Source organism: Saimiri boliviensis, chromosome 3, assembly GCF_048565385.1.
Source record: "Saimiri boliviensis isolate mSaiBol1 chromosome 3, mSaiBol1.pri, whole genome shotgun sequence".
Classification (NCBI taxonomy): Eukaryota; Metazoa; Chordata; class Mammalia; order Primates; family Cebidae; genus Saimiri; species Saimiri boliviensis.
The window spans coordinates 117,037,127-117,049,621 of record NC_133451.1 but is presented as its reverse complement, the minus strand read 5'-3'; the positions used below and the strand labels follow the sequence as shown (position 1 = coordinate 117,049,621).

The 12,495-nt window shown below is 37.4% G+C and overlaps 1 protein-coding gene across 12 annotated transcripts in view; it reads left to right on the top strand.

The window, feature by feature from the left end:
• Positions 1-12,495, top strand: part of SORBS2 (sorbin and SH3 domain containing 2) — a 234,529-nt gene that overhangs the window by 186,224 nt on the left and 35,810 nt on the right. For all 12 annotated transcript variants that reach the window (XM_074396724.1, XM_074396726.1, XM_074396728.1 and 9 more), the window contains 5 exons: positions 1,850-1,938; positions 3,380-3,426; positions 6,537-6,651; positions 6,737-6,865; positions 9,247-9,447. In XM_074396724.1, the coding sequence (XP_074252825.1) occupies positions 1,850-1,938; positions 3,380-3,426; positions 6,537-6,651; positions 6,737-6,865; positions 9,247-9,447 (581 nt within the window). The remainder of the gene's footprint in view (positions 1-1,849; positions 1,939-3,379; positions 3,427-6,536; positions 6,652-6,736; positions 6,866-9,246; positions 9,448-12,495) is intronic.

Here is a 12,495-nt window from a genome sequence, read left to right as displayed (position 1 = left end):
ATTTGTCCAAGGTCACGCAAACAGTAGGTAACAGAAAAGGGATTGAAATCCCTAATACTTCCGAACTTACAGTATAAAATATAATCTCAGACAAAATAAGATGAATTCAAAGTTCATATTAGTGTCAAATATGGCTCAATTGTTTATTAACGTGCACAAATCTTAGTATTTGTCTGTTTTACACTTAAATTTATCTTTGCTTACACTTAGAATGAAGCAACATGCTTCAAAATAATAAATTAGAATTTAAAAAATCAATTTCTACAATTGAAAACTTTCACTAGTTGAAATGTATCATAATCCAATTTTTTAATAAATTAGCTACCTTCTCCAGTTTTTCAATATCTCAGTATAATCATCTCTCACTTCTATGTGCAGATAAGAGTACATTTTTGAAACATGACTTCAAAGGGCTTTGAAATGCATTTAAAAGTGTTTTACTTTTCAATAAAATATTTACTTTTTAATTGTGTTTCACCCAAGTGAAAAATAGCTTACATTTCATGGGTTAGAAAAGGTAACTTAAAATTTATGACCTTCATGAAGCCCTATGATTATAAAAATGTATTCACTTGGAACAAAAAACATGCTGTACATAATCTTCTGGCATGAATGAAAACAGCTGGTTAAGTTTTACCTGAAACATTTGTGCCATGTTACCTTCCTAAAACTAAAGACTTTGTAATTCACAACTCACAGTTACACATTTACCCTTATATTTCACGCAACTGATATCCCACTTGTAATTCTTTTATATTATCAATGTAGTCAAAACCCTAAAACGGTGTTTTCTTATTCTAAATCAGTACTTTAAATTCTTTCATAGATGGATAAAATGTATTTTATTTTTAATGATTCTTGTTAGGATAACTAGATTTCTTAAAGGGATTTTAAAAATCGACAAATATTGACCCAGTTATACTGATAAAATTCTTTAACACGGACTGCTGGAATACTTTTAATGTCTAGTTACAGTTCCATATATAAGTTATGTAAGTGCAAAAGGTATGAGATACTATTAAGAACTACATGCAATTATAATTTTGTAATGTGATTATGCTTTGCTTTAAGATGAACAAAAATAATTCAATATTTCATAAGCAATTTGGCAATTGACATGATGCTTTCTGTTTATCCCTTTTTTTCTTGGAGTAAGAGGAAACAATATTCCTTTGTTTCTTTACTGTCTGATAAGGTGTTTATCATCTGGGCACAAAGGAAGGCCGTAGATAAATAGTATGGCATCCTAAGATTCAATAAGTGTTTAAAAAGAGAGAGAGAGAAGAGGGGAGAGTAACGGGGAAGGAGAACGTTCATGACCATACTCCCGTCATCTTCATACTTTCTTTGGTTTTCTCTCTTTCTTTTTCATCACTACAGTCTTAAATTGTTCCACAAAATGTTTCTTTTTCTACACATTGTTGCTATTTTCAAATTCTCCATCCTCTATAAACCTTACAATAGTAATTATAAATTAGAGGCAAAGGTATAGAAACGGAAAGTTTTGAAAAATTTTTATATCAAAAATCCCTCTAACTATAAATTGCCTATACTGAGCATGGCAATAGAATTAATCAGCAATGTAGCAATTTTATTCATATAAAATTTTATACACTTTATACAATTATAATACTTCTGCAACCTTATATATTTTTCCTTTTGAAATGCTCTTGTTTTGTGTCTTATTTCACAATTTTATAATGACCTATGAGTTTTATACCCATGTGTTTGATAATGGTGTCTCTCCAAACTTGGGAAAAAAAATAATTGCCACCAGGGAAAATGGCAGAACAAGTTGGCTTGTAATTAAGTGGATACTCACCATGACTGGCTCTGTTCTTTCCGATAGACCGTGAGTCCCCTAGAAGTTACTCATCCACTTTGACTGACATGGGGAGAAGTGCAACAAGGGAAAGAAGAGGAACTCCAGAAAAAGAGGTAGTTAATTTAGTAGGGTTGGAGTCTTTTACAGCAGCACACTTGATGCAGGAACTTGCCAGCCCGAAATTATCCCCAAGCAGTAAAGAACTCAGACAGAAAATGTGAAAATACTGAGAAACTAGAAACAATTTCCTTGAAGCCCAAGCACAGCAACTCTGACCCTAGAAGCAGTCCACCCACTGACCCTAGCTTGGGGTCTTCCCTAGTGGTGGTCGAGTTTTGGCCATGAGACCTCTCCGAGTCTTGATCTGATGTCCTTGAACTTAACCGTCGTGACCTAACAGTGTCCTGAGTTAGGGCACCTCATGGAGGGAAGAGGTTTCCTCTGTATAATTTCTTGTCCCACTGGTCTAGGAGAAAGCCTGATGTCAACTGTGTTGCAAATCAATCCAGAGCCCACATAAATAATTTTTGCTGGCTTACTTTTGTTGTTGGAGATTCCTGGAAAAAGCTATTAACCAACCCAGTTCTCAGGACACTGCCCCTGGGAAACACCAGCCAACTGACTCTTGTGTCCAGGGCCCTGAGACGGAGCTCCAGCTCTTGCTCAAACTGCCTTGGATCAGCACTTTTGAGGGTTGGATAGAAACTAAAAGCTGGACGTGGACTGGCAGCCACACCAGAAGGATCTTACAGGTGTCTGATGTAGTCCAGTGCCTGTGTGACCCCCAGAGAGGTTAGAAATGGTCCAGGATCCCTAAAGTTCACCAGAGTCATGGGGAAAGAGAATGGAGTAAAGGGATTGTTGGTTGGTAGGGAAGGAAGAGCTGGTCTAGCTAGCTATAGGGTACAGAGTGCCTCGGGGAGATTTGTGGGCCCCAAAGGTTGAGGATGGGCATGTGTCACATCACATCACAACTAAAAGACGAGTGAGTGACAGGTTGACAGAGTGTTGAAGGATGTCTGAACCCTCCAGGGAATGCAGATGATCACACCTATACTTTTGCCTGCTAACCAGCCTCCCAGTGATAATTGAGCTAATATTTTTTGCTAATATGTTAATAAGTGTCTAATGAAGGGAATGATGACTCCCTTTATGACATCTGATCCTTTTATTATGATTCAGAAGGAGTTATGTCAATCTCCATAGAACATAGAGCCATTGAAACTTCACATTTATCCCAGGAAAAGCCTTTGTAACAGCCAAAATGATGCCTAAGATGCAATCTCTGCAGGCATTTTATTCTCTCATTATAACATTAATCTGTCTTAGTTCCTAAGATAAAATATGATGCTGAATAAGCCATCTATTATATTCCTGTTATAGCTTAAATATCTAAATGAAGAATGAATGGATTTATTTATAAATTGCATATAGCATTTACATTACATATGTTTAATCATTCCTTGAGGTTTCCTTTTTCAAGGCACATGAAACTACTTTCCTGTAGAAAATTCAAATTTTAAATTGGTATTAATTATTTATCTTCCTTTTTAGAAATTGCCTGCAAAAGCTGTTTATGATTTTAAGGCTCAGACATCTAAGTAAGTAAGATAAATATTTATCATATGATTTCAGGTGGTTTTAAATATGTTAATAATACTTTAAGAGATAAACATTGCAATGGGATGTGTTCAAATGAGGTCTAATTCCCAATGCAGCAATCTACTCTCATTAAATGCTTCCTTCAGAATTACCTGGGATTGGGTAATTTTATTTTCATTTTAAGTTTACTTGAGAAATACTGAGTTTTAAATTATATTAAACATGTTAGGTAGAACACAATGAGTTCTAAAGGACTGGAAAAACAAAAAGAAATTAAGAATATTTGTTTTTAGAATTTTTGTGTCAATAATGAATTAATAAAGTATTGAGGGCCAGGTACAGTGCCTCATGCCTGTAATCCCAGCACTTTGGGAGGCCAAGGGAGTGGATTGCTTGAGCCCAGGAGTTCAAAACCAGCCTGGTCAACATGGCAAAACCACGTCTCTACAAAAAAAAAAATACAAAAATTAACCAGCCATGGGGGCGTGCACCTGTAGAGTCCCAGCTATCAGGAGGCTGAGGTGAGAGGATCACTTGAGCCTGGGAGGTAGTTGTTGCTGAAAGCTGAGGTTGTGCCACTGCACTCTAGCCTGGCAACAGAGCAGGACTCTGACTCAGGAAAAGAATGAATTCATAAATAAAGTATTGGGGAGTCATTAACACTAGCTGGGGGAATTTGATAACATGTATTTATCCAGACATCCCAAGCATAGTTTGTGGGTTGATGACAGGAACTTAGTACAAAGATTTCTATATTGAACTCTCCATCCTCAGCCTGTAAACTTCAGAGATTCTGAGCAAAGTTTTCTCCTGTGGTCTTTGATGTTGGTGTTTTCACACTCCTGAATTGCAATGTTTCTTTTGCCTTTATTCTTTGTTCATCAGATAAGCATATGGTTGAGAAGGCACATGAATAAACTTAAATAAGAGGGAGTTGCCCAGCATTTTTGTGGCCATGGGCACAGACCTTTAAGAAACTTTGGTCTCCAGTAGAATTCAAGACAGATATTGAATTCATTGTAAATTGTCATTAAATTATTATATGTTGTTTACACTGAATATATATAATAACCAAAATAATTTATTCATAAAAATGCAAATAATATGAATTAATAGTTCCAGAAACTGTCTCTGGCAGAAGACATATAAAAACAAATCACTCAGAATTTGGTAAGGAAATAGATAAGAAAAATCCTATTTAGAAATTAAGATGTAGCACATGGCTTAAATCTGGCCTGAAGAAAAACTTCCATCTTTTTTTTTGGATTAGAGAAATAAGATGCTTTTCTTCTACTGCACTCTGGTCCTAACTACTGTCCTTTGGATATGGTGTGACAATCTGTACCATGCCTGTCAGTTTTATAAAATACTGTTAAGGAGTACACGTTTCATTTCCTCTTTGTAAAAATCAATCCATAGCTTTCTTAAATATATAAAACCCTGCAGAATGGCAGGGGAGATGAAGTAGGAAGTGTGTCCACCCAAGGCTCACAATGTCTTCTGAGAAGTCTTAATAAAAAACAGGCAGCCAGGTATGGTGGCTCACGTCTATAATCCCAGCACTTTGGGAGGCCAAGGCAGGCAAATCACTCGAGGTCAGGGGTTTAAGACCAGCCTGGCCAACATGGCGAAACCCCATCTCTACTAAAAATATAAAAATTAGCCAGGCATGGTGGCACATGCCTGTAATCCCAGCTTTTTGGGAGGCTGAAGCGGAGAATCACTTGAACCTGGGAGACAGAGGTTCTCATGAGCCAAGATCGCACCACTGCACTCCAGCCTGGGGGACAGAGAGAGACTCTGTCTCAATCAATCCATCAATCAATAAAGGGAAAAAAGCAAATGAGACTTGAAAATTCTAGGTTTGAGATGAAAGGGACACAGTTTTGAAAATAAGAGTTTCAGCAACAAATACCTCCCTGTGTCTTAATGACTTCAAAATTGTAAATACAAGCCTATACAAATACAAAAGAGTTCTGTACATAATTTTAAAAAATTAGTTGCCTGTAATTCATATGTACATATATATTTTTATTAGCTAGTCTCATTTCCAGAAACAAAACATATCTGGTACAAATAAAACATGTTGTGAATATTAAATACCTTGTTTTGCTCTGTTTTTTACATTAGGCATTTGCACAAAGGAAGCACTGTATTTAAATGTAAAGTTCTGTGAATCTATTTTGTCTTTAGGGTTACTGACAATTTAACACATTTTCAATTGTGGAGATTTTAGCACTTCTAAATGTGTGATCATTCTTTTACTATGCCACCATTTTTTCAATTAATTCTTTTAATCAATGAGAAATGTTCTCCATCACGTAAAAATCTCTCTCCCTTATACAGTCTATACTAATAAATGATCCAAGTAAAAATTCTGAACCAAAATTTATTTTTAAAAAATTTTAAACATGAAAATTCTGAATGAAACAATGCAGAAGATTCCAGAGTGGGAAGGCAGAAGTGTTGCAAAGTGATGCTCTTACAGAAGACACAGATTAATTGCCCTCCATCCAAGAATAACTGTGAAAGCAAAATAATGAACCAATCTAATCATCTGGATAATTAAGCCAGGAAAAATTGATGTAGTGAAGGTGATAAGTTTAGGCATGAATTACTCAAAATGAATAATGTCATTATCATTTAAAATTATAAACTCCAAATCAAATATACCTACAATTTTCTTAGAAGCAGCCAAAATGGCAAAATATAGTTAATGTCTTGAAACTATTTTTATTCTTTATAAACAGAAGATAGGCACATATATTCTTTATAAACAGGACATTGGCACATGTCCTTGCACTTAAAACACATTCTTTACCTCGTGATCCACCCGCCTCAGCCTCCCAAAGTGCTGGGATTACAGGCGTGAGCCACCGCGCCCGGCCTATACTTACTCTTTTTGAAATCATTTCTAAGTTATGTTATAAGTCCATTCTAAGAATTTGCAAGGATAATTCTTATGTAACCAGAGTCAACTCAATCTTAGATTGGATTCTTTAATATTGGAAGTATATTTCCCAAACAAATGCAGATCTAGCGAGGGTGTTGATGTTGAGAATCATTGCTGTACATCACGAAAAAGACCATTTAAACATGTCTCTTCCAGGGAGTTGTCTTTTAAGAAAGGAGATACTGTCTACATTCTCAGGAAAATTGATCAAAATTGGTATGAGGGAGAACATTATGGAAGAGTGGGCATTTTCCCAATCTCATACGTAGAGGTAAGTCCTCTTCCTTTCTCTACTGGATGATGGTTGTTTCAAAGGTCACCACAGGTTTGAGAATAAATGACTATTTCCTTCATAGAAACTCACACCTCCTGAGAAAGCACAGCCCGCAAGACCACCCCCGCCAGCCCAGCCTGGAGAGATCGGAGAAGCTATAGCCAAATACAACTTCAACGCAGACACGAACGTGGAGCTGTCACTCAGAAAGGTAGCCCGGCTGTGTTTTATTTGTTTCCTTGTTTTTGTTTTTGTCAGTGCATTTGAAAAGGCTGCACATCTTCCAAACTAAAATAGGTTATCTTTTTCTTTAGAATTCTTTGTGTTTTTCCTATTTTCTGCAAAGGACTCCTTAAGGTAGCCCGGAGTCACAGTTCCCTGCTGGTCCCTGTGTCCTTTCAGAGGAGTTCCCCGAGGGACGCCAGGCTTCTCTGGGGCCTTCCTCTGTGGCTTAGTCTGGGAAGCCGGGCACAGGGCCGAAAATCAGGGAGTTATACATTCGGGAGCACCGGAAGGAAAGAGCACTTTGATACACTTCAAAATATTGTTTTGCTGCCTTATTGTTCAATCTCTTTTAAACAAGATATTCCAATCCTTCTCTTCCTCTGTCTTGGAATGTAGGAAGGGTCCTGGGTGATGAAGATCCTTCCTCTCGGGGGAGCCCCTTCAGGAGCTGTCTGTACAGTGCCCTTTCCTGGCTATTCCTCATGATTGACCCAGATTTCTCTGGCATCCTATCCAATCCTAGTATCTCTTCTTAATCATACCAAAAGACTCTTGTAACCTGCTGCCTTCCATCACTGAGAATGAGAAAGGAACTATTTTTATTGCTTTCTAAACATGATGTATATTTGTTTGAGGTAACTGCCTGTCGGCCTGCACACAATGCACATGAGACAGTAACATTTCGAGTGGTTCTAGGACCTCCCATGCCTGCTAGTGAATCCCTTAGGCAGGTGCAATGAAGGGCAGTACCCTAGTTCTCGTTTGTTCTGGTCCTGCCCGAACCTTGTCTCATTCTCTCCCTTCAGTCCTCATTCTGCATCATCAGCCAGTTCCTTCTTTTCTGCCCCCTGGGCTGCACCACCCAGCATGAGAACCACGGAGCATGGCACGAACTCTATCTCCTGTTCTATGCTTTACAGAAAGGCTTCACCCAGGCATCTTACAGCTCACACGCAGCCTAGCAACTGCCTGTTCTCAATATATTAGGAAATCGGTGCAATTTTAAGATTTGGGGAGGCCAGCTTTTCTTCAGTATGTTCTGCTCTGTGGTGGTGAAGCACACGAAATCAACCATGCAGCGTTTTGACAGAAAGAGAACTTTCAAGTGCTACTCAAGGTAGACGTTCCTGGGTAGCACCTGAGGAAGGGTGCCCCGTCAGACTGAGATTAATGACCGTTCCAGCTCCGTCACACAAGCAGCCACCGCTGCCCACGCTCCTGTATCACCTGCTGAATGCAGCTGCAGTTTTTGCCCTGGAGCACCAACTTGCCTCTCTATTTCTAGGACGCATGTAGTTTTGAGTTAAAGTTTAAACATTGGCTTGGTCACTGCAGGTGGAAGGAATACTGATTGTAGGAAGCCCTATTATGGTGAAAGCCAAGGGTTCTATTCAAATATTTAATGACAAGTGTAGAATGGTCACCAACTACTCAGATGAATGCTGGGTTCACATTGTCAGGGTGAAGACCAGGGGAATGCCAGTCTTGTCACAGCGATTGATACTCTAGGGTGCTGTCTTTCCCTCATCCCTTTAGTTCACTCTGTCACTACTTAGCACATGTAGATTAGAGAAGAAAATGAGCCAGGCACGGTGGCTCATGCCTGCAATCCCAGCACTTTGGGAGGCTGAGGCGGTCAGATCATTTGAGGTCAGGAGTTCAAGACCAGCCTGGCCAACATGGTGAAACCTCCATCTCTACTAAAATACAAAAATTAGCCGAGTGTGGTGGTGAGCACCTGTAATCCCAGCTACTCGGGAACAATTGCTTGAAACCAGGAGGTAGAGGTTGCAGTGAGCCAAGATAGTGCTACTGCACTCCAGCCTGGGTGACAGAGTGCGACTTCTTCTCAAAAATAAAAATAAAAAAAGAAAGCGGTGTGCCATTCGATGTCATCCCTTCTAGAAGCATTTTCTGTGACCCATTTCAGACACACTCTCACAGCAAGGTGTGGTGCAGTTTCTGAAGCTATTCCTATAGAAGGCCAAGGTACTGAATGTGCCAGAGATAACATAATGCTATTGTCATTGAGACATTACCTGTTACACTATTCTGCTTTTTGAAATAACTTAGACAAATAATTTCACACGATACCAGCATGAGCAAGTATAAACCCGTTCACGTTAACCAAGCATCCTTAGGGAAGATTCTGATGTCCGAAATGGACAATTTAATTACATATATGTGGATATTGTATATTTTTCTGGTAAGCACTAGGACCTTATTTGCAGGCCCCTGATTAAACAAAAACTGAAGATATAAAACTTTCCCAAAAGGAAACCTACCATTTCATAGAAAACATTGACAATTGTATTTTCGTGTTATTCTCTCTCTATTTCTAATGCATTTTTCTCATATTCGTAACAGGGAGATAGAGTTATTCTTCTTAAAAGAGTTGATCAAAACTGGTATGAAGGTAAAATCCCAGGAGCCAACAGGCAAGGCATCTTCCCTGTTTCCTATGTGGAAGTCGTCAAGAAGAACACAAAAGGTGCTGAGGATTACCCTGACCCTCCAATACCCCACAGCTATTCTAGTGACAGGATTCACAGCCTGAGCTCAAATAAGGTAAGAAGATACTCTGTCATGTTCATGTGATATTGGGAGCTCCAAGTAAGACAAGCGGTATGTGATTTTAGGATAATAGATTAGAAAATCACATCTATTGCAGAGAAAGAGATTTACATATTATGTTTCCACATGTGTGAGTGCCACATCAGCAAATATAACAATTTTTCTCCGACAGGTGCTGACATAAAGATTTCATGATTAATTTAGCTCATTTCATTTTCAAGTTAAAATACCAAAAGAGAAAGACAAAACAATAATATCATAAAGTCTTGTATGGCATATCTGTACGCCTAGGTACATAAATGTTTTCTAAGACAGTTTTTTCTGAAGCTTGATTTTTATATATGTAAATTTTATGTATATAATATGATCTAGATATAAATACAAGTATATATCTACAATTATTTATATTTTGAAATATAAATATATACAACATAAAATACTATGTATATCTCAAAATGGTGTATCACAAGAACGCATGGTTATTAGGTTCACAAATCTGTACAAGCTTTTTATATGGAAAATGAGCTAGACCAAAAATTTTTAATTAGAGTCGATAAGTCAATTTGTGTATTAGCCTGAATGAAAATGTCGTAGGTTATTATAAGTCCTCGAGTTTATTTTATTAGTTTTAGGACAGGAATATGCCAGTTCTACTGTTTCACTTGAATGGGCTAAAGATGATTATCACTCTCAACATGTAATTTAAAAGAGACTTTGCTTCCTTAATTGGCATATTTATAAAAAGGCCATTGACAGGCTATACTCACAATGTGAAATTTTTTCTTATTTTTCTGCTGAATTATATTCTTTTTATGAATGGCATTTAAGAATTTATTTCTCATTAACTTCTAAGAATGAAAATTGCCATTACTTCCAAAATGTTGTAAGTACTTCCCAACATTTAAAAAATGTATTAAGTTGCATAATTGATAAATGATTTTAATTGAGATCAAGGCTGAGACATAGAAAGCTAAACCATGTCAGCTGACCAAGCCAAAAAGTTTTCCAGAATCTTCTTAAGTATATTTACTTTATTACCAGAGCTTAACATCTTTCCTTCAGTACTTTCTACTAATAAAGAGAAAAGATAAGAATCTCCATGCATGTATTTGTCTTATCCACTATTCAGTCATCTTTAAAAAACTATCACAGAAATTTCAAAGCAACTGTACCTTCAAATAAAATGAGGAAAGAAAAGCATGTATCTGCAAAAGCTCATTGAACATCTAAGAAATTATTCCATATGTCTTAATTAACAATGGCAATATAATATTTTCAATTCCAGTCTTTCATGTGAATATAATTTAATGTAATTGAATATATTTTCAAGTTTTTTAAATAATATCAGATTTTAAATAGAAAATTTCACTAATAACTAGTGTTTTATTGCTCACTGCTGGGGAAAGAATATGTTGAGAAGCTTATGTCTGTAATTTGAAATAAATACTTAATGGTTTTATCCCAACTGGTAATCCATGCTGTGATGTCACAGGCTTAATGAAGAAAATTTCTTAGTAGTGACAATCATTTTTAGAAAGATAAATATAACGTATTTCTAAATGATGACATTCAAAATATACTAAATGCTATAGAACCTATTTTCTAACTGATATTTACAGAGAGAACTCATTAATAATTTATAAATTACTCTGGTGACACATTTAAATCCCATTTCTTGACATACTGTCTTCATCTTAGGGGAGACGAAAATGTAAGTTGATATTCTTTCTGATATTTCTGCTTTTCGTGCTTTGGATTCCAATTCTAGTGCTTTTGGAAAACAATTGTATGGCTTTTTTATTATAGGGATAGTTTGGTGATATAGATATACCAGGATGCGTCATTTGGCTTTTGTGTAAGCAAATCCATCGTAAAGCTAAGCAGTTTAACCTGCAAATGTGTGTTTTGGTGACTGTAATGGTGATGGCACTAGAATAGTAGCAGCAGGAGACAGCAATGGTGATGGTGGCCATAATGACAAGGGAATTTAAAGAGCTTTCTTTCTCATCCACATAATATTCCCAGCGTAATAGACAGCGAAAGTGGAAACTTGATTATTTTAAATTATTATATATTTCATAGACTTTCCAAATTTGTTTTTTTTTTTTTTTTTTTTTTTTGAGACAGAGTCTCGCTCTGTTGCCAGGCACTAGCCTGTAGCGCAATGGTGCAATCTTGGCTCACTGCAACCTCTGCCTCCCGGGTTCAAGCAATTCTCCTGTCTCAGTCGCCTGAGTAGCTGGGACTACAGGCACGTGCCACCATGCCCAGCTAATTTTTGTATTTTTTAGTAGAGACAGAGTTTCATCATGTTGGCCAGGATGGTCTTGATCTCTTAACCTCATGATCCGTCCACCTCGGCCTCCCAAAGTGCTGGGATTACAGGCGTAAGCCACTGCGCCCAGCCTCCAAATCTATTAAAAACTTGCGTGTTATGTAACAAAGGGTATAAAATAGAACTCTAGCCAGTAAGGAAACTTCTGTAGAATGTCAAATGAGACCTGAGTGGTTTATATCCTCTTGAAAACTCAACATCTACAGGACTTAATAGGAGGAGCTGTCTACCCAGGCACAAACCACACATGCAGTCTCACTGTGTGTCAGCAAGTAAGCCTGGGTCCTGAATCTTTATTAAGATGCTCACATGAGTTTTGTGACATTTATGTCATCCCATGATGAGTTGACTTTTAAAAAAAGAAAAAGCTAAATAAATCCAATTAAACCCCATTCCTACTAGAGGACACGGGGGTCCAAAGTTACGTGGGAAATGAATCACCCACTTACACACACTAGGGCCCCAGGAGCAAAGGGGCAGCTCCCTGTGTAAAGTGTTATCCTGAACAGTCAGCTGGAAAATGTGTCTCCAGAATCTTTTCGGAGACTTTTTTCTTTCCAAATCAAAGGCATCTACCCAGAAAGCTGTAAAGTGAAAGGGCCCTTTCTCAAGGCCTTTATGCACAGGGCAGGCAACATTTTCTCTAGCCCAGCAAAGGAAAATAAATGTATTCCAATGTTAGTAAATGGCACTTCTAGAGCTACGTG